The sequence below is a fragment of the Caretta caretta genome, chromosome 5 (assembly GCF_965140235.1).
Source record: "Caretta caretta isolate rCarCar2 chromosome 5, rCarCar1.hap1, whole genome shotgun sequence".
Lineage (NCBI taxonomy): Eukaryota > Metazoa > Chordata > Testudines > Cheloniidae > Caretta > Caretta caretta.
The window spans coordinates 22719841-22740748 of NC_134210.1; the positions used below are offsets into that span (position 1 = coordinate 22719841).

At 39.8% G+C, this 20908-nt stretch overlaps 1 protein-coding gene across 2 annotated transcripts in view; it reads right to left on the reverse strand.

Moving 5' to 3' along the window:
• Positions 1–20594, reverse strand: part of LMAN1 (lectin, mannose binding 1) — a 29338-nt gene extending 8744 nt beyond the window's left edge. The window contains exons 1-10 of one of the 2 annotated variants that reach the window (XM_075128403.1): positions 20274–20594; positions 17867–18021; positions 17672–17779; positions 11512–11573; positions 10488–10587; positions 7421–7544; positions 5993–6051; positions 5121–5253; positions 2233–2426; positions 2039–2109 (exon numbers count right to left, since the gene is read on the reverse strand). In XM_075128403.1, the coding sequence (XP_074984504.1) occupies positions 2039–2109; positions 2233–2426; positions 5121–5253; positions 5993–6051; positions 7421–7544; positions 10488–10587; positions 11512–11573; positions 17672–17779; positions 17867–18021; positions 20274–20499 (1232 nt within the window). In that variant the 5' untranslated portion in view covers positions 20500–20594. The remainder of the gene's footprint in view (positions 1–2038; positions 2110–2232; positions 2427–5120; positions 5254–5992; positions 6052–7420; positions 7545–10487; positions 10588–11511; positions 11574–17671; positions 17780–17866; positions 18022–20273) is intronic. The other variant, XM_048851669.2, reaches the window with a different exon arrangement.
• Between the last annotated feature and the right edge of the window lie 314 nt (positions 20595–20908).

A 20908-nucleotide genomic window follows, 5' to 3' on the forward strand; every position in this document is an offset into this window, starting at 1 on the left:
AATGTTAACAAGAAAATCTAATTTACTTGCTTGGCATAAGGATTGGTCAAGAATATTAAAATAAAAGCTTTCCTGGAAGAACAAGAGTGAAAATGGAAGTACTCTAATCTTCGTTCTACAAAAAAACCTGACCTACTTAGATGAATTACAAGATGTTTCTCTTGAACTATTAATACTATAAAATACAATTGTTTATAATTATAGCATAAAATTGCCTGCAAAATTTTACAAAAAATTATTAATTTAACTTGTGAATACAAAGTTAAAGGAATTAAATTATACAATTGTGAAACATTTTGAATACAATGTATAAACATGCCTTTCAGAAAATTCCCAATATTAAAATCCATTAGTTTTATTAATACTTAAGCTACAAGCCACTACCAAAGAACAAAGTTTACAAAAGGTTCAAATAAGAGTACATGTGTGCCAATATACAACTGGGAGCAAAGATTTTTAAACATGCATTATTTGGGTCCCTCTCAATCTCGCCTGGTGAAGTGTTCCACTCTTTATAAATAGTCACTGGAGTAGGGATTTGAACCTGGGTCCCTCACATCCGAGGTAAGTGCCCTAACAGGCTACAGAGTAATTCTTACTCTCTTTTCCTGGCCAAGAGACAACTGTAACTCACGGTAGAAATTCACTGTCACTCATGACATTGAACAGTCACTGGACCAGAGAAAGACAGAATGACTATAGCACAGGAGTTAGGGCACTGACCTAGGATGTGGGAGACTTAAGTTCAAGTCCCTACCCCAATGAGCTTTTTTATAAAAAGTAGATCTTCAACAGAACAGACTGAGAAAGATCCATATCAGAATATCCCATAGCCCAATGGCTAGGACAACACCCCCAACCCCCAGTGTGGGAGACCCAGTTTTAAATCCCTTCTCCACATCAGGCAGAGGTGGAGAAATAGAACCTCGGCCTCCCAAATCCCAGGGGAGTACCTTACCCACTGGGATAAAGGTTATAAAGAAGGCAGTTGTCCTCCTCTGCCATTTTCTGACATTTAGTTTTGAAATTTTTATGGTTTTTTTGGTTCAGTCGAAACTATTGGTCAAACTCAATACAAATAGTTTTGAGTCTAGCAAAACTGTATTTTTCAGCAAATAAACTATTTGCTGAAATATTTTTGCCCTGCTCTACCTCTAATATCATTAATTGTGCTACACAAAAGACATTTTGGTGTATTAATTGATAGATCCATTCTTTTCAATGACTTGCCACATTCATTTCTAAAATGATAAATATCTGAACAGGTTAAATGAATAGAAACATATATACATGCTGAAATGCACGATGCATCTATTTTGAAGTGCAGTTTCTGAAAGGCAAATGTTTTTCTGACTGCGAGATTGTGAAATGTTTCTCCCGCCAAAATCCAGGAGATTGTAAGAAACACATTAATACCATGACGTAACATGAAGAACTCAGGAAATCTCAAGTTACAGTTAACATTTCTGTATTTAATGTGCAGCTTGGCATCAGATATTGTATGAGAGAGCACTATGATTAGAAGTAATTACGGTTGATATTTTCCTAACTTTTTGCATTATAAACACAGTACAAGGTTTATTTTTCTTGTATAGGATTTCTTTGCTATTTAGGCCAGAATTTTCAGAAGGGCCCAGTGCATAGAACTGGAGCCAGGTTTTCAAGAGTTAAGATACATTTTTCCAAAAGTGCTCAACACCCAGAAGCTCTGACTCACAAGAGGTTCTGGACTATTTTGAAAATCCAGCCCCAATTGAGAGCGCTCAGTCTGTGTTCCCTCTAACGTGCACGCCTGCGCGGCTGCACAGGAGCCCATCGACTGCACACCTGATGAGGAGAGCCATGCAGCCACAGGGGCCTGGAGAGGAGAGAGGGGTGGGGGGAGTAGAGGGGGAGTTTAGGGTGCATCTCCCGTGGCCCCAGAGCTGCTGCGGCAGGGAGAGGCGCCTCTCCCACGGCCCTGGTCCAGGGACTGCTGCAGCAAATAGTAAGAGATCTGAATCAGGTCTTCAACAAGACACTAAGGACACACGCTTACCTCATTTCATTCACTTGTCTGAGGACCTCCTCTTGAGTTTTCACAATAGCGTCAAGCTCTTGTTGGGAGACCTGAAAAAACAAACCACAAAAATGGTCAATGCCAGAGTACAGTGCTATGCATGTAGAAAAAAGTAAACTGATTACATGATTGAATTCATGTCAACATATTAATGACACGGATTTTGAGTTCACCTGTCCTTGTTGGCCTGGAATACCAGCTCCTCTTTTAGCAATCTCTTCTGTTACTGCAGACACATATCTCCTCTGCTCATCGAGAATCATGTCCAACTGCCTATTAAGCTGCTTGATTTCAAGATGAATTCGATTCTGCCCTTCAAAGATTTGTCTCAATTCACGATCACTTACAGTTTCATAGAAATCATCCGCTAACAAAACAAAAATAAGTAGATTATAGTTCCCCGTTTTCAGATAGTCAAATATGTGCATGCATATTCATATGCCATAGACTGTCATTTCACCTCAGCCCCAAAAAACACCCAGGGATTAGGGGTACACTCATTTTTGCATTTATATTAATACCTGCAGCACCTCAAGACCCCAGCCTAGGATTAGAGCCCCTTTTTATTAGCAGGGTGGATAAAAAAAAAAAAAATCAATGATTTTTTTTTATTTAAATCAGATTTTTTTGATAAGTTTTTTCCTCAAAAAGTGTTTTATCTAAAGATAGTTTTAATTAAGTTACATTATAGCTCAAAGATATCTCATCATGGAATAGGGATTATAAACTCTAATTCTATAGTATGAGACAATATATTCATGTAATGTTTAAGAAAAGTTTTGTAAATGAGTTCCAATAGTTCATGGATTAGGGACCCAATCTTTTGAGGTTCCAGGGGCTTCTATATAGATTTAGGTTAATCTTTCTATCTACCCAATGGGACTCAGTGCTCAGTCTAGAGGATACCATCAGAGATGCTTAGTTTTGCAGTTCTCAAACAGTGGATTTGTGTCTCCAGAGGTAACTTTCTTGTTAACAGCAAAAATGTTGTTAAATAAATAAATAAAAATAAACATACAGAGGTGAGAAATAACAGACCTCAACTCTATTGTCCCTCTGCAAATTTGTGTACACAGAGTCAATCCCTTATCTCTCTCTAAAAGTGCAAAGTTTCAGAAAGTTCAGTGAATAGAAGATTGTTGGGGGTGGAATAAATCTGGACAAGGAGAAGAAATCTGGAGATAAATGTGAGAAGCGAGGGACATATGCTTGTTTTGTTAAAATACTGTGTGTTTGCTGTTGAAGAAAAAAAATCCAGAACACTTAACATTGTTGTTTTAGCTAAATAAAACAATTTAAATGACTGTCTGGTTATGTTCTCCTCCTAATACAGCATGGCAAGAAAATGCTCCAAATATTAATGATTAACCTGTTGAACTGGAGATAGTTCACCTCCCAATGACTTCATACATATCTGCTTCAATTACCTTTGGTAAATGAAATAACAATCATTCATTTTCTGATATAGCTGTAAAACTAATCTGAAAAGCTTTCAAAATAAATCACTGTTTAAAAATGTATAGTGTGTACCTTCTAAAAATAAAACCTACATCTATCTCCGAGTTGTGAAGAATATGCATTAAGGTTATAACCACCAGCAAGGATGCACTTTTATGTAGGAAACCATGATTAAATCACGTCTTCCTGACTAGTGATTTAAATCATGATTTAATTCTATTTGATTTAAATCAAATCCACCCTGTGTATTAGTCACAGTAAAAAAACAAAACCCAAACCAAAGACAGTCACTGCTTCAGAAAGCTCAAGCTGCGATTCAGACAATGAGCAAGAAGGACAAGGTAATAATATGGACAGCGAAGTTCACGTAAACTAGTAGTCATAGTGGCCTCAGTAGTCACCAGCCTAACCACTGTCCATCAGGAGAGATTTGAAGGAATAATCGTAAAAGTACATTTTAAAGGAGAAATCTGAGATAAAGAGGACTCTTCCCAAATTTTGACAGGAGTTCTTCTTAAGCAACGTGGGAATGGGAGAAAAGCAGTCAATCAAAACCAGCATTAAGTAGCAAAGCAAAAGCTGAAGTCAACTGTGAATCTGATTTGAAAGGCAAGTTGAGGCTAAAATGGTAGATGGTCATAAAGTGAAGACAAGAAGCTTGAGTTTGATACAGTGGGAAAGCGGGTGTCAGTGGAGGAATGCAAACTGGGGGGCAGGGTGGTCATATGACTGGACAGAACAGATGATCCTAGCAGCAGACCTGGTATAGCTAAAATTTTCTAAACTGGGTGCCTAAATCCATATTTAGGCATCTAAATATAAATGACCTGAATTTAAGACCAGCTCACTCACAAATCTCATTTAAGTCCCTGGGAGCTTCATGTGAAGGATCCTAAATATGGGTTTAGGAGCCTACTGTTAGGTACTTATATTTTAAATACCATGACATTAATAATTTGGTAATCCTATTTATTAGAGGTATGGTATACAATATACTTAGGCCATACCTCAGGGTTAGATTTGAAAGTTAACATGAGTTACTGGTATTTTTAAATATTTCAGTGCTAGTTATTTCTGCAGAGTTGAAGTTAACGGGACTCAAATATCTGCTTGAAGTTAAACATATGCTCAAAGGCTTTACTGAATTGGGATGGACTGTTGAATTAGGGCCTTAACCACCAACACATCACAGACAGAAAGCGGATCCACAGAAAACATTTGCCTGGCTCTTTACTTTCAGATCAGCAGAAGAGGTTAGTTTTCTCAATGCATGTTCAAGAAACTGTCAAACTTTTTTCCCAGCCCTTTAAAAAGCCACTTGTCCACCCATCACCCCACAGACTTCTATTTGCTCCCTCAGTTACAAAGGAACTTCATACATGTCTGTTAATATTTCAGCAATCCCTTGGCATAGAGAAGTCCAACGAACTTCTGGATATAGTAATTGACATAAAGGGAGTTGAGGGATCTCAGAATTTATGGGACTTGGCCCCAGTTCTAAATACAGTGGCACAGCTAAGGTAATTGTGAACATGCATATGATCATCTTCAAGTTTAATAACGTGTTTTCCCTGACAATTAATAATTTGTTAATTTAACTTGCCTGGTTGCCCTTGCATGTCAGGATGATCCTTCTGAAATTCTTCCTTCTTTTTATCTAGCTCTTGTTGAAAATGCTCAAACTCCTCTTGATATTTCTCTTTATCCTGTTCAGGAATTTCTGCATCTGGGATAGGCTTTAAAACAATTTTTAAAAGCAAGATATTACTAGAAATCCTCAAAATTTTCAGTCTTCTTTCCAACAAATCTCATCTCCCAGGGGCTCTCTTGTCAAGATTTATTCACATTCCGAGGCAAAACAAACATGCTTCAACGCTCATACTACTTGCTAGAAGATCTAAAACTTATGGAAACACATACTTCAGAGTGTAAAGTTGATATTATAAGAGACTACGCATCCCTATTGTGATTCCTACCATTTTAATTTTTCCTACTGTGTTTGTGGGAATTTTTTTTTCAGTTAGAAACATCAGAACTTTCAACTGAGAGAGACAGACAGACATTGTGAACAAATACTACAGTACAAAACAAGAGCCATGCGAAGTAGAAAGTGAAACTGGTGAAGCATTTTCCAGAAAAGAGAAATAGTGAAAATTTTAAAAATGTATTTTTCACTATTAATATAAATATGACAAAATGGGTATATTTTGTTTTTAAAGCTATGCAATTTAATTCAGTGCCCTTTCAAAGTGTCTAGTCTAAGATTTTTTCCACATTTTACTATTCAGATGTTATACTGTATTAGTCTCATTTTCCCAAGATAGTAGACTGTATACCCACATCAACATTTTGAAACAGAAAAGAAAAACATGAAATAAGGTGCTTCAATGCTGACATTTTAATGGACTCCCAGCCACATGCTGAACATATGCACATCTGTAAAATTAATATATTCTAGTGCATAAAGATGCTTACTGCTTCTTTCCCAGGCTCAGTCAATTGGAAAGTTAGGAAAGACAGTACATCGTGGTCATCTGGATAAAAAGTAAATACAACAAATTAGTCTGAATAAACTAATATTTAAATTACCACTGCTAGTTATGAAATATTTTTCCTAACACACTATAATTTATTATGGAAGTTTCTGATTTACTACAATACAATTCTAGCCTTCTTTTGATGGTTTGGATTTTGTGGTACGCTACCTTATTTCTCATTATTTGGTCACTTGGATTTGTATGAATGATGAATGGCATACCAAAGACTGAAGAAGTGAGAAAAGTCTTGTATTTGTAACTTTTTAAAGTACTGTATAGAAGTTAAAGTTAACTTTAAAAAGTTACACTAACTAATGTATTAGATAATTTCCCTTCCACGCATCTGTCCCCTGCCTGCCCACCCCATACATACACACACACACACACACACACACAAAAGTTGGGAAGTACAGTCTGTCTGGCAGCTTTAAAATGTTCTAATACTCCTTTGTTTAATTTGGGATGAAACTGCCAAGTTCCAAATCTCAAACCTAAACAAATAGATGCTGTTTGTTTTTAAAAAGTTTATTTTTTCAACAATTCCTTTGATGTATACCCTCAAGATTTTTTTTTTCCTGTGAGCTTAGTACTCATGAATGGTGTTCAGTTAATACTGTTGGAGACTGAAGTCCTCTAAAATTCACCCAGATGCAGAGAGTGGGCAGTGGGACTGCACAGGGAGCAAGGAGTGGAGGTGGCACAGGCAGGTGTCCTTCTCCATACAGTTAAAGGAGTCTCAGCTCTAGCCACAAATAGGCCAAAGCATAAAAGGTGGTTTGGGGGAAGCTCATGACCACTGCATCTATATTATGTGGCCAGAAACCACAGTAAAGGAAGACTGCAACAGTAACTGTGCCGTCCACTGGTTGACAACATTCATTCCATTACTCACACAAACCCAGAATTGATCCTTACACAAGGACCAATTACTCAGGCATTGTGCAATGCTGGCTTCTTGATTTCACATCCATAAAACAGGGGCAGCACAGACAGCAGTCGCACAAGCTTTTTCAGACTATCCTGCTAATATGCAGTCCTTATCTGTAGGGACAGTGGGTCACCAACAAGGGCTCCAAGTAGTGCTAATTAGGGTGATGGCTTTGCAGCTGGGCTAGTTGTTTAATAGACACTAGAGCACGATCAGCAATTCATTTCACACAAGCCAAACAGTTATGGTCAGCAGAGCCTAGACTCTTACTTTCAGCTCGTCACCATCATTCCATACCAACCGCTTCAACATCCCGTCATTTACAACTAGCCTCATTCTATCTTAAAATGTCAGTTGCCAAGTAATGATTTACTGAAGTCCTTTACATCACATCTCATCAACATGGACCTCAAACTTAAATACAGTGAAAAATATTACCTGCAAGCCCCCCTGTTGCTGCAGATATTCCAAAGTACCCTTGCGATGGTAGTATCATATTTTCCACTTTAGCACAAAATTCATAGTCTTCTTTATCCGGAGTAAAGCCATTGTTAATCATTACCTAGAAAGACAGGCACCTAGATTACACCTACAAATTTGAATTTGATGCTCAAAACATGCCAGTTTAATTAGCATAGAACTCGCATAAAGCGAAGTGCGTTAGGTAAGTTAGAAAGAGGCTCTAGAAATAAGTAGTAAAACTCCTCATAATTTTAGCTATTAAAGTTCTAATTATGGAGTATGCAGCAAATGCTTTATTTCTTTATTTTATAAAACTATAAAATTAGACATTAGACATACAGGCTATGAAATACAGATCTTTTATACCAAAGGACACCAACAGTGAAAGAAAGCAGTTAGAACTTAAATTTTCCAAAGTGTAGCAGTGAGAAAAAAAAAAATTCTGATTCAAAGCTAGCTCCCCAAGTCAATGATATTCAGAGCTCAGTGGTTCAGGAGCCAAATAAGTGATCAACATTACCCAAAAGAACCACAGTGGGGAGAATTCATGGCTTCATTTATCATAGTACTATATATTCATATTTAAACAGTGTGATAGGGGAAATACTTGTATCTCAAATATATCTCAAAGCACATTTATATTAGGGCTGTCAACTCATGCGATTAACACAAAAAAATTAATCGCAATTAATCGCACTGTTAAACAATAGAATACCAATTAAAATTTACTAAATAGTTTAATAAACAAAAAAGTATTTTTCAATTCACCTCATACAAGTACTGTAGTGCAATCTTTGTTGTGAAGCACAACTTACAAATGTAGGTGTTTTTGGTTACATAACTGCATTCAAAAAACAAAATATAAAACTTCAGAGCTTACAAATCCACTCAGTCCTACTTCTTGTTCAGTAAATCAGTAAAACAAACAAGTTTGTTTACATTTACAGGAGATATGTTCTCTTCTTGTTTACAATGTCACCAGAAAATGAGAACAGGCATTGGCATGGCACTTTTGTAGCCGACATTGCAAGGTATTCATGTGTCAGATATGCTAAACATTCGTATGCCCCTTCATGCTTTGGCCACCATTCCAGAGGACATGCTTCCATGCTGATGATGCTCGTTAAAAAAATAATGCGTTAATTAAATTTGTGACTGAACTACCTGGGGGAGAACTGTATGTCCCCTGCTCGGTTTTACCCACATTCTGCCATATATTTCATGTTATAGCAGTCTCGGATAATGACCCAGCACATGTTGTTCATTTTAAGAACACTTTCACTGCAGATCTGACAAAACACAAAGAAGGTACCAATGGGAGATTTCTAAAGATAGCTACAGCACTCGACCCAAGATTTAAGAACCTGAAGTGCCTTCCAAAACCTGAGAGGGATGAGGTGTGGAGCTTTCTTTCAGAAATCTTAAAAGAGCAATTCTGATACAGAAACTACAAAGCCTGACCCACCAAAAAAGAAAATGAACCTTCTGTTGGTGGCATCTGACTCAGATAATGAAAATGAACACGTGTCGGGCAGCACTGCCTTGGATTGTTATCAAGCAGAACCCATCATCCGCATGGACATGTCCGCTGGAAGGGACATACGAATCTGTAGCGCACCTGGCACGTAAATATCTTGCAATGCCGGCCACAAAAGTGCCATGCAAATGCCTGTTCTCATTTTCTGGTGACATTGTAAACAAGAAGTGGACAGCATTATCTCCTGTAAATGTAAACAAACTTGTTTGTCTTACTGATTGGCTGAACAAGAAGTAGGACTAAGTGGACTTGCAGCTCTAAAATTTTACACTATTTTGTTTTTGAATGCAGTTATTTTTGTACATAATTCTACATCTGTAAGTCCAACTGTCATGATAAAGAGATTGCAGTGAAGTACTTGTATTAGGTGCAAATACTTGTAATCAAAAATAAATATAGAGTGAGGACTGTACACTTTGTATTCTGTGTTCTAATTGAAAACACATTTGAAAATGTTCAAAACATCCAAAAATATTTAAATAAATTGTATTCTATTATTTTTTTAATCATTTAACAGCCCTAATTTATGTTATTCTCACAGCAAAATGACTGACCAAGTATTATTTTATCAACTACAATTGAGTAAAAGCATCCTGATTAATTATTAACATAAGTTATTAACCAAATCACAGTGTTTTAATATCATGCTGCAAAGAGCATAAGACACATTAAAGAGCCACCTGCAGCTCCCGAGCCTCAGTCTAAGCATCCCTGGAGTAATACAAGTAGAGTCTACAGAATTCAGAAAGTAGTTCTCTTATCCAGCATGCAAGAGTATTACACAAGTTCTGACAAATGTAATAATTTCCTATATGCTTTATGATGCCACTCAAAAGCTTGGCTTCAATGTACAACCAAGGCTTAGAGAGGGCCTCCTTCACCACAAAATGCACTGAGTTGCTTGGGCTAACAGCTCTGAGATCTAAAGTATTGGTGAAAGTGTCAGGACCCACTCAATTAAGGGCTCCAGGAAAGATGCATCTTTTCTGAGGCTTCCCGGTGTTTGCTTTTTGGAGGACATCTTTTACTACTTTTACCCCAAAGCAAAAGAGTTGAACATATTAATTAGCTGGAACTTGGTACTTGGGCACATTTTATGGAAGCCCAGAATTAAGGTTAAAAATAGAACAAACGTGTATTTCATAGCTACCTCATCCTAGTGCCATTTCTTAATCCAGAGTGGGTTCATTTCATCACAAACTTAAAACAATTTCTTGGACATTTCCTTACATCATAAAAAACACCAAAACTGGACATACCTGCCAAAAGCAGCCTCGGAATGTAGAAGCAAGAATGTTGCAGGTGCATAGCAGAGTTAAGGAAGCTTGCAGAGTGGCTGTCCACACTATACTTTTCTCTGATTTCTATCAGTCCCTCATCTTCATAAAGTCCTATAGTTCACTTGCCTTTTTTTTTTTTAAATTAAGTATGAAATTTTCTTGAACTCTTAAAGCTCCAGAAGTTGAATAATGTACTGCGTTATCTCAAGACTACCAGAGTACTTACAGTTAGTGTTTTTTCGTAATATATAATCTTTGCTCGGACAGGATAGGGCTTGTTACGAAAATCTCTCTGACAAGATGCCAATGCTTGTGTGGAACCATCACTACGAAAGAAGAGAATCTGCTTACAGAACTACATCTTTACTATGTACTAGCTAGAAAAAAAGGCATGAAAATTTCATTATTTTAGTGGATTACAAATGTCAAGCAAATCTTTCCAAGAACAAAAGCCCTCTGGATAGTTAAATTAAGTTTTGCATTTCCAAAAGGTTTAGGATTGACAGCACTGGAAGTGAAGTCCTTTAGCACAGGACACAAGCATGGGCAGAGGCAGTACAAGCTTCCCAATGCTACCTTTCCAATGTGCTTCAGTACTGACCCAGAGGGACCATCTCTCTATTCAGACAGCTAACAAGGGTGCCAAATGTGATGTAGACATTCGTCCATCAGGAATAGGAATGAGACCACCAATTCATTTCACAAAGGTGTCACAGTTATAAACTGGAAGCTACTTGTGATCACTGAGAATTTGTGGCATATCTGAATGAGTGATCTACAGGTGAAAGGTTCTGTACCTCACCTATTTATTTGAGCCACCTTGTCCCAGTACACTCGGTATTATATTACCACAACATTCACTATGCTATTTTTTAAAAATTTTGGTGCTCCTGTGCAGCTTCTGCTAAATTCACAACAGATAAAATAAAATTCAAAGCTATTAAATTATACTAGTGAACCACCAACACAAAAAAAAGCATTTTATAGTTCTACTCAAATTCAACCCCTCCATGGAAGAAGAATCTGTAGGAAAAGTGTATGCTTCTAAGTGATTTCAATCAATGCAGTTATATTATAACACACACACACACTGACTGGCATGTGCACCTACATGGAACACAACAAAAACTATTTGACATTCTTTTACCAATAAAAATTAAGTGTCTTCAACCTTGTTTAAAAAGCCTCTGAACATTTCAGCAATCAGTACTACAGGTCTATCTCATTCACATAAAATTAAACAGACTTACTTCTGATGGTCATAAAGAAGTTTTCCATTGTTGCCTACAACAATTATTGATGGATTGTTTTTCTGAAAGACAAACCATATGAACAAACAGGGTTTTAAAATTTAAAATTAAGTAATTTTACAAATTATAAACAGATTCAATATACAATTTCATTAACAGCCTTCCCAACACCACAGTAGTAGGCTATAGAGACAGCCAAAGTCTTAACTCTGATGCAGCTTTGGTGGGAGGGGAGTAGGAAAACTGAACAGTTTGATGAAATGGCACTGTGTCAGTCAACACGAAGAACAGCACCCTGCTTTTGTTCTAGAAAAGATCTGTTAGTGAAAAAAAAGTACGGGCGTTCAGTTATGGGCAGGCTATTTTCATATTTACTATTTATTCTTGCAATTTGATAATTTAAAAATAAAAACAGAAGGTATTAGTTGAAAGATGATCAAATCCAATAAAGGTTCAGCATTTAATTCCTAAACACTATATACTGATGGGAGAAATAAGCACGTCTGCCTTTGGTTACACAACAACAGGAGCAGTGGGTAAAGGACTGACCCTCCATTCCACTAGTATCTTTGGAGGATGTGAAACAAAAGCTGCTAAGTTAGACATTTTAAAATTAGCAGGTTCAGATAACAAGCATCCAAGAGCTTTAAAAGAGCTGGCTGATGAGTTCACTGGACCATTAATGTTGATTTGCAATACGTCTTGGAGCACTGGAGAAATTCCAGAAGACTGGAAGAAAGCTAATGGTCTGCTAATTTTTAAAAAGGTATCAGGATGACCTGAGTAATTATAGGCCTGTCAGCCTGACATTGATCCTGAGCAACATAATGGAGTGGCTGATACAAGTCTTGATTAAACAAGGGTAATGTAATTAATGCCAATAAACATGGGTTTATGGAAAACAGGTCCTGTTAAACTAACTCATCTTTTTCGATGAGAGTATAATTTTGGTTGATGAGGTCATAGCATTGACATAACATACTCAGATTTCTGTAAGGCATTTGACTTGGTACATCATGACATTTTGATTAAAAAACTAGAACAATATAAAACAAACACGGTTCACATTAAATGGATTAAAACTGGCTAACTGATCGTTCTCAAAATGTAACTATAAACAGGCGACAGTCATTGAATGGGCCTGTTTCCAGCTCTTGGCCCCATGCTATTTAAAAAATTTTATCAATGACATGGAAGAAAACAAAATCATCACTGATAAAATTCGCAAAGGACACAAAAAATTGGGGGAGTGGTAAATAACGACAAGGAGAGATCACTGATGTAGAGCAATCTGGATTGCTTGGTAAACTGAGCACAAGCGAACAATGTAAATGTATACATCTAGTAACAAAATGCAGGCCCTACTTGAGTGATTGGGAATTCTAACCTGGGAAGCAATAATTAAAAAGATTTGGGGTGGAGGATAATCTGCTGAACATGAGCTCCCTGTGTGACACTGTGGCCAAAAGTGCCAATACGATCCTGGGATGTATAAAGAGGGGAATCTCAAGAACGAGTAGAGAGGTTATTTTACCTCTGAATTTGGCACTGGTGTGACCACTGCTGGAATACTGTGTCCAGTTCTGGTGCCCACAATTCAAGAAGGACGTTGATAAATTAGACAGGGTTCAGAGAAGAGCCATGTAAATAACTGAAGGATTAGAAAACGTGCCTTATAGCGATAGACTCCAGGAGCTTAATCTATTTAGTTTAACACAGAGAATTTTAAGGGGTGACTTGATTACAATCCATAAATTATCTACATGGAGGACAAATATTTAATAATGAGCTCTTCAATATAGCAGAGAAAGGCATAATTCAATCCAATGTCTGGAAGTTGAAGCTAGACAAATTCAGACTGGAAATAAGTCAAATTTTTAACCGTGAGAACAATTAACTATTGGAACAGTTTACCAAAGGTAGTGGTGGATTCTCTATCACTGACAATTTTTAAATCAAGATGGTATGTTTTTCTAAAAGATGTGCTGTAGAAATTATTTTGGGGAAGTTCTATGGCCCGTGTTATACAAGAGGTTGGACTAGATCATCATAATGGTCCTTTCTGGTCTTGGAATCTATGAATCTAAGTTGACTTCATTACATTCATAAAAAAAACACAAATAACTTCTAAGAGACTACACATATAACAGACAGAGATATATTTGAAAGTGTTGGTTTAAGTTGTTATAAGCTTGGAAGAAACTAAAAAGATATAAGAAGAGAAAATTTACAACACCATACTAACTGAAAGCCTCCAAGAGTTGAAAAGATGAATTAGTTATGCAGAAAACATGGAGTTGGGAGACCCCTAAAAAGGTGAAAAAAATTCTTTCCTTCCCCTCAAAATACATATTATTCCACTAGAATTCTATATAATTCTTTGCATTCTCTACAACATACTCCTTTGAGAAAGAGTAAGGAAATGCCCTTAGAAAGAAGGAAAGAAATCTAAAATAGGAATATAAATTTGGAGTTCACTTTTTTCCCCCCATTGTTCTTGAATTGTATTTGGGAATTCCTCCATGTTAAAGTCTCCAGCAGTTTTGTTTTTTAAGTAATCTTTTAAAATAAGTTCTGACTATAGACCAGAGGTGGACAAACTACAGCCTGAGGGCCACATCTGACCTGTGGGCCCGTCCTGCCTGGCCCTTGAGCTCCCAGCTGGGGAGGCTAGCCCCCAGCTCCTCCCCGTGTCCTCCCTCCCCCACAGTGACACTACCATGCAGACAGCGCTTTGGCCCGCCGCTCCTGCCGACAGCGCAGCGGGCTCTGGCTGGGCTACAAGCTCCTGCCGCTCTGAGCAGCATGGTAGGGGTGCTGGGGGGGTTGGATAAGAGGCAGGGGGTCCCTGAGGGCAGTCAGGGGACAGGGAACAAGGGGGGTTGGATGGGTTGAGGGTTCTGGGGGGCGGTGGTCAGGGGACGGGGAACAGGGGAGTTGGATAGAGCGTGAGGTCCCCAGGGGCCTGTTAGGGGGCGGGGGTGTGGATAGGGGTCAGGGCAGTTGGGGGGGGGGGGGGAGGTTGGATACAGGATGGGGTCCCAGGGGCGCGGTTAGGGGCGGGAGGTCCTGGGAGAGAGCAGCCAGGGGACAAGGAGCAGCGGGGCGTTCTGAGGGGGGCAGTCAGGGGATGGGAAGTGGGAGGGGGCAGATGGGGGCGGTGGCCAGGCTGCTTGGGGAGGCACAGTCTTCCCTATCCAGCCCTCCATACAATTTTGTAACCCCGATGTGGCCCTCGGGCCAAAAAGTTTGCCCACCTCACTACAGACCCTAACCTATTTGACTGTGTCCCTGCAGCATGACAAAATACAAAAAAGTTCCTCGAGTGTGAGGACTATAGGGAATTATACTTAACAAAAACAAGAAATAATTGTTTGGTTTTTTTCTTTTCTATGGCTACAGTTAATCTTGTAGGTTAATTATACAACCACATTCAATTAGGTCAGTGTTTATCCTGGAGTTAGGCCATGTCTACACTTACACTTTCGTCATTAAAACTTTTGTCGCTCAGGGGTGTGAAAAGACATTCCTTGATAAAACTATTTTTTTGCACCCCTGAGCAAAAAAAGTTTTAAAGAGGAAAAGCACAGCAACGAACAGCACTTCACTATCATAAGCCACTCTCCTGTCGACGAAGCTACTGCCCCTCATTCGGGGTGGTTTTATTTTGTCACTGGGAGAGCTCTCCCCGGCGACAAAGAGCGGCTACAGTGCGCACCTTCAAATGGCATGGCTGCAGCGGCACAGCTGGGCTGTTTTAAGGTGTGCAGTGTAGACGTGGCCTAAGTGTTTTAGTGAAGTTAAAATACTTTATTAGTACCATTTAATTGTTCATTTAAGTTTAAAAGTGTCAATATTCAACTGGGACTAGTGAGTTTTTAAAATATTTGCACATAGCTCAGACTAAGTTTACAAATTATTCGCATTTCAAAGGCTAATGAACAGTCAATTAAGATTTTAAGTATTTTAGAAGAGATTACATGAGCTGCTAACTTGAAGCATTCTGCATTAATTGTTAACCAGCGAACTGATTTCTGTAAAAGGTCATGTCTGGAAATAAGAGTGGACAAATAGCGAAAGGAGATATAATGCCTTGAAAAGAGCCAAAGAAATCAAAATCAAAGAGAATAAAAAGACAATTTTTGCTCCTTAAAGAGATCTTAACATCAGATGATGGGGTTGCAATATTATCCCACAATATTATCACAAGTCTTGTGATATTTGGTGTTTTTTCTAAAGCTCCAGCTCCTGAAATCATGAGAATTTCAGTTGTCATTTAAAAAATGAAAAAAAAAAAAAGATTCTTGCCACCATGGTTGCAGAGAAAATATGGAAAAGAGAGACACAAGTGAAACTTAAGGCTCAAAAAGCAGAAGGCAGAGAGAGAATTTTAAAAAACCTTGTGATTTTTAAATCAATTTCATGATATTGAGGGCATGATTCATGAGACTTTGGGGTGGTTCGATTCTTACCTCCGCTCCCCTCCCCATATGCAGCGTTAAGGGGCCAAAGCTATGTAAAGACAATCAAATAGATTTGGATCCATCCAGAGAGAGAACGCCTCTGGCACAGGAACTGAGGAAGACAGCCACAGATTGTCTTTCGTGGACACTCTCAAAAATCTCAGCGTAGAATACATTCCGAGACATAATGCTGTGGCAATTCTGAGCAGCACTGACAGGATGCCACAACTCAGTCCTCCAGGGTTATCAAATTAGATGCCAGGGTCCACTCTGGTTCCTAGATCTTCCCAAAACTGGGGGAACATAATGGTGACTTAAAGACACCCTTACTCCTTGTCCCCAGGCTGTGAGTTCTGTGCTATACCCTTTAGAGGTACTACACCTGTGGTCTTTAAACTTCTGTGCTGTGTATTAATAAGTGTGGTTAACATATGTACAGATAGTTCTGACAGTATTTCAAAATTGAAGAATTTATTCTCGTCTGTCTACTGTGTAAAATTTGACTATCAGAATCCATAAGACTCACCTGCTTATTAGAATTACCAAAAGAAAAAAAGAAAAAGTTCATAGTTGGACATTATTACAAAACATCTTCAACAAATGATACAAAAGTTTGGATCCCTAAAGCAACTTGATCACACTGCAAATTCTGTATATTTTAGGATGTCAAAAATGCCTTAATATTTAGATAAGAAAAAACTCAGGGATATACATGCAAAGTTAACATCACTGTAGGAACATTAACAACTGTATTACATTACTCATTTTAACTATTCAACCTTAATGATGCCCTTGCCCTAATAGAATTTTTATATACATTTAGTTCCCTACTGTTACTTTTTTTTTTTTAAAACCAGAAAATACCAGGGGCACAGGTATACTTCTTGGTAGTACCATAACAGTGCCTATAAAAGTAGTAAGCACTTAGGAGTTAAGAAACCACTTTCCAGATAGTGGAAAGGTACCGAGGAGTAGACAGGGACAAGGAATCTAGAAAACACCTCACTACCCATTCCTCCAGCTAGGGAGGACAGAACTAAAACTGCCTGAGGAGCAAGGGAGTATTCTGGCCAGTTATTTTTAAAATTTCCTGTGATGTAGAAAGTCTGCATCATTCTGGGACAAAAAAGTCCAAGCAAATAGGAAATTTGGACTGAGAGAGATTGAAATGTCTCAGATTAAGAACAAAAAACTGCCATGCTGTATTAATTAGGTAGAGTACAGGGCAGTTGGATGCAGAAGAATCTAAAATAAAGAAGCAATGGTCATGCAAAGCTTCAAAAACATGCACTTCCTGATCTGCATACATATGCCAGTATCCCTCTCCTTACGCATAAACATTTACACCTAATAAAATACAAGGGGTTTCAAACTGTTTAACTATCAAAACCATTTTTCCTTCAAATCTATCAAAGGAACTGATCCTCAATTACAGCAAGGTTCATCTTTCAAGCTTCAGCATTTAAAAAAAACCCATAGCCTGGTCAAAAAGGAGTCTTTTAGGAAACTGCATAACAGAAAAGTTGTAAAGCTTCATTTTCTCTTTTTTTTTTTTAAACCTGCATCTAGCTGAACACCAAAAAAACCCAATATAAAACAGCAAATTTTTCACAAAAAGTATAACGATGCGTGAACACAAAATGGTAAAAGTGAAACCATTCTGGAACCTTTATTACAAGAGTTTGCTTCCAACTAACCTTTCCATCATTGTCAAAAGAGTCAAAGAAAATGCCAACACCATTCCAAGTATCAGCTGCCCCAAAAACTGGACCTTCTAAGCCTTGACCTTCAGTAAACCAGATTGCCTGTGCACAGAAATTAAATAAAGTAATAAATTAAGATTCAAATTTACAAAACAAATTTGTTTTCAAAATTAAATCAAGTTCATTTACTAGTCCATCAGCTCCAATCCGGCCTCTCCCTGTCACTCGAAATGTCACCTCAACCTCCCAGTATTCAAATATGGACTTGGTTTTTGTCCACACTGATCCTCTCTGGCTTTTTAAAGATGGAGTTATTCGAATCTGATCTGCACTAGGTATGGCATCTGAAAAAGAAAGAGAGAAAAAAAGAAAATCAACAGTGAACATGAGAGAACATGAAGAGCACATCCTGCAATTATAAGGCAAATACTGGATTTGCTAAGCGCACTTTACCTTATAATTTTGCAGATAGATGGTCCCTCTAACTGAAGAGCCAACTGTTTTCGGGTTGTAGTTTTAAGAACCTAACATTTGAACAGTTAAGGGGCAATTAAAGTAGCAACATGTTTAAATTTAACATTTCATTGTCAAAATTTTACAGCTAAGGCACCTAGAGGTTAATGACTTGTTCAAATTCATACAAGAGGCCAAAAACAATCTGAAACTCCTAATCCTGCTCTGTAGCCAAAGAGCTAACATAACATACATTTGCTGTAGAAGATAAACAGCAAATGGGAGAGTTATCAAGTGGTTATTTACACATGGCTTTATTATCAAGCTTGCTACTGACTGCCTGCATGACCTTGAGCAAGTCACTTCAAAATAATTGGCTGAGGAACCTGAACTAGTAGCTTCATTTTCAGCACACCTTTTAAGAGTCAAACCACTTATTTAGGTGTCTAATTATAGATAGAGAGGTAAAGGCAAAATCTACCTATACCACAATTGTGATAAATGATTCTACTTGCCTGTCTAAAAGGTGCATTGTGAGGCTTAATTCTTTAACAATAACACAGTGCTTGGAGATCATGGAAAGATAATCCATCAGCACCAAGTTTCTTTTATGCAATAAATGTGAGGAAAGCATATGCCAAGGACACGACCAAAGTCGCCAGGTACCCTCTTGAAATTGCGTATGGACACCCTAATTTGTTTATAGCCGTACAGACCAGATGCCATATTGTCACTGGACTTGTTCCAAGGATTTAACTACATGTGCATCAGTCTTTCTCCCACAAAATTGTTTTAAAGTGACTTGACATTCCACCCTGCCACAAATGACACCGTATTTACCAGAGCAACAAGGTGGGTGAGGTAATATCTTTTATTGGCCCAACTTCTGCTGGTGAGAGAAACAAGCTTCTGAGTCACCAGAGCTCTTCTTCAAATTGGGGAAATATATTCCAAGCATCATAGTACAGTTATGAATTTAAGCTTCCTCAAAATGTGTGCTAATTACATACACTACACAATCTGTTCCACCTTGCATTTGGCTGTGATGCTCGGAGCACCTTTCAAAGATCTGAAGAAAATCTATGTGTGGCTTGAAAGCTTGTCTCACTCACCAACAGAAGTTGGGCCAATAAAAGATATTACCTCACGCACCTTGTCTCACTAATATCCTGGGACCAACAGGGTTACAATTACACTACATACCTGGTTGTCATGACATAGAGCTGCATCCACAGTACAGTGATGAGAAACTTTTTTTAAAAAAAATAGTCACCCTGAATTCTTCACCTACTTTTACTGTGATCCCCAAAGCCAGTTGTGCTACCAAACACAGCACAGGGCACAAGGGGATGATTTCAGGGGTGTATGATTATACACACCCCCCGTCCCCCCACAACGCTTTGCTCCTGGGTCTCTGTGGGTGGGAGCGAGGAATCATAGAATATCAGGGTTGGAAGGGACCTCAGGAGGTCATCTAGTCCAACCCCCTGCTCAAAGCAGGGCCAATGCCCAATTAAATCATCCCAGCCATGGCTTTGTCAAGCCTGACTTTAAAAACTTCTAAGGAAGGAGATTCTACCACCTCCCTAGGTAACGCATTCCAGTGTTTCACCACCCTCCTAGTGAAGAAGTTTTTCCTAATATCCAACCTAAACCTCCCCCACTGCAACTTGAGACCATTACTCCTTGTCCTGTCCTCTTCTACCACTGAAAATAGTCTAGAACCATCCTCTCTGGAACCACCTCTCAGGTAGTTGAGGAGCTTAGGTACCGTAGATAACTATGACTACAGAGCCTCAAGCTCCATGTACGCTTGTGTGCGGTGTCCCCACGCTCATATGGGGGCCAGTAGTCCGGGAATCACGCCCACAGAGCCAGGCGCCCCCCAGGGACGCGCCAACGGAGCCGGGCATCTCCCAGGGCCTTAGGGGACCAGCACTAGCAGGGGAATGCCCAGGGGCCCAGAGGGGGCCGTAAGTGGGGGGGGGGGGTGTGAGGTAGGCCAGGTCTCCCCTCAGCCAGAGGGAGTCAGTACTGCGGGGGGGCGGGGCCAACGAGGCAGGCGCCCCCCCCAACTGGCGCTACCGGGGGTTGCGGGGGTCACAGGTCACTCCTCGCCCCAGCGCGGGCCGCGGATACTTACTGCCCGTGTGGACCCAGAACGGCACCGACCCGTCCGCCTGCACCAGGTGCGGCCCCTTGAAGCTGTACTTGTACTCGAAGCGGCGGTGCGGCTGGACAGCGACCCCTCCCGCTGCCCCCAGGCTACTGGCCCCGGCGGGGAGGAGCAGACGGCAGCCCAGGCAAAGCAACGCGGCCCAAAGCACGTTCCCCCCAGCCTGGCAGCCCCGCTGCATGGAGACCGCCATCTTGGACTCTGCCACGGGGAGCCCGGCACGGCCAACAGGGCGCTGCCTGATTGGCTGCGGAGTCTGCGGGCCAAAGGGCAAAGTTGAGCGCGGGGCTACATGTCAGCGCCGCTCGCGGGGGCGGGGACAGGGAAGGAGAGGCCCCGCCCCCCAGGACGCCCCGCTCCCCCTTCTCTTCCTCTGCCTCGTCAGTGCGTCACTCCGTCGCCCGCACTGCTCTCAGTCTCCTCCTTTCCCCCGCCCCGCCCCACCCCCCCCAGGCCAGGAGGGGGCGGCAGAGCGGAGGGGGCGCCACAAAGGGCGGGAAACGGCTCCCCTGGAGGGGCGGAGTGGGAGGGGAGGTGGCATCCATGGAGAGGCGGGCCTCTTCTATTAGTTTAGATGGCATATATGGGCTGTCCAGCCTCAA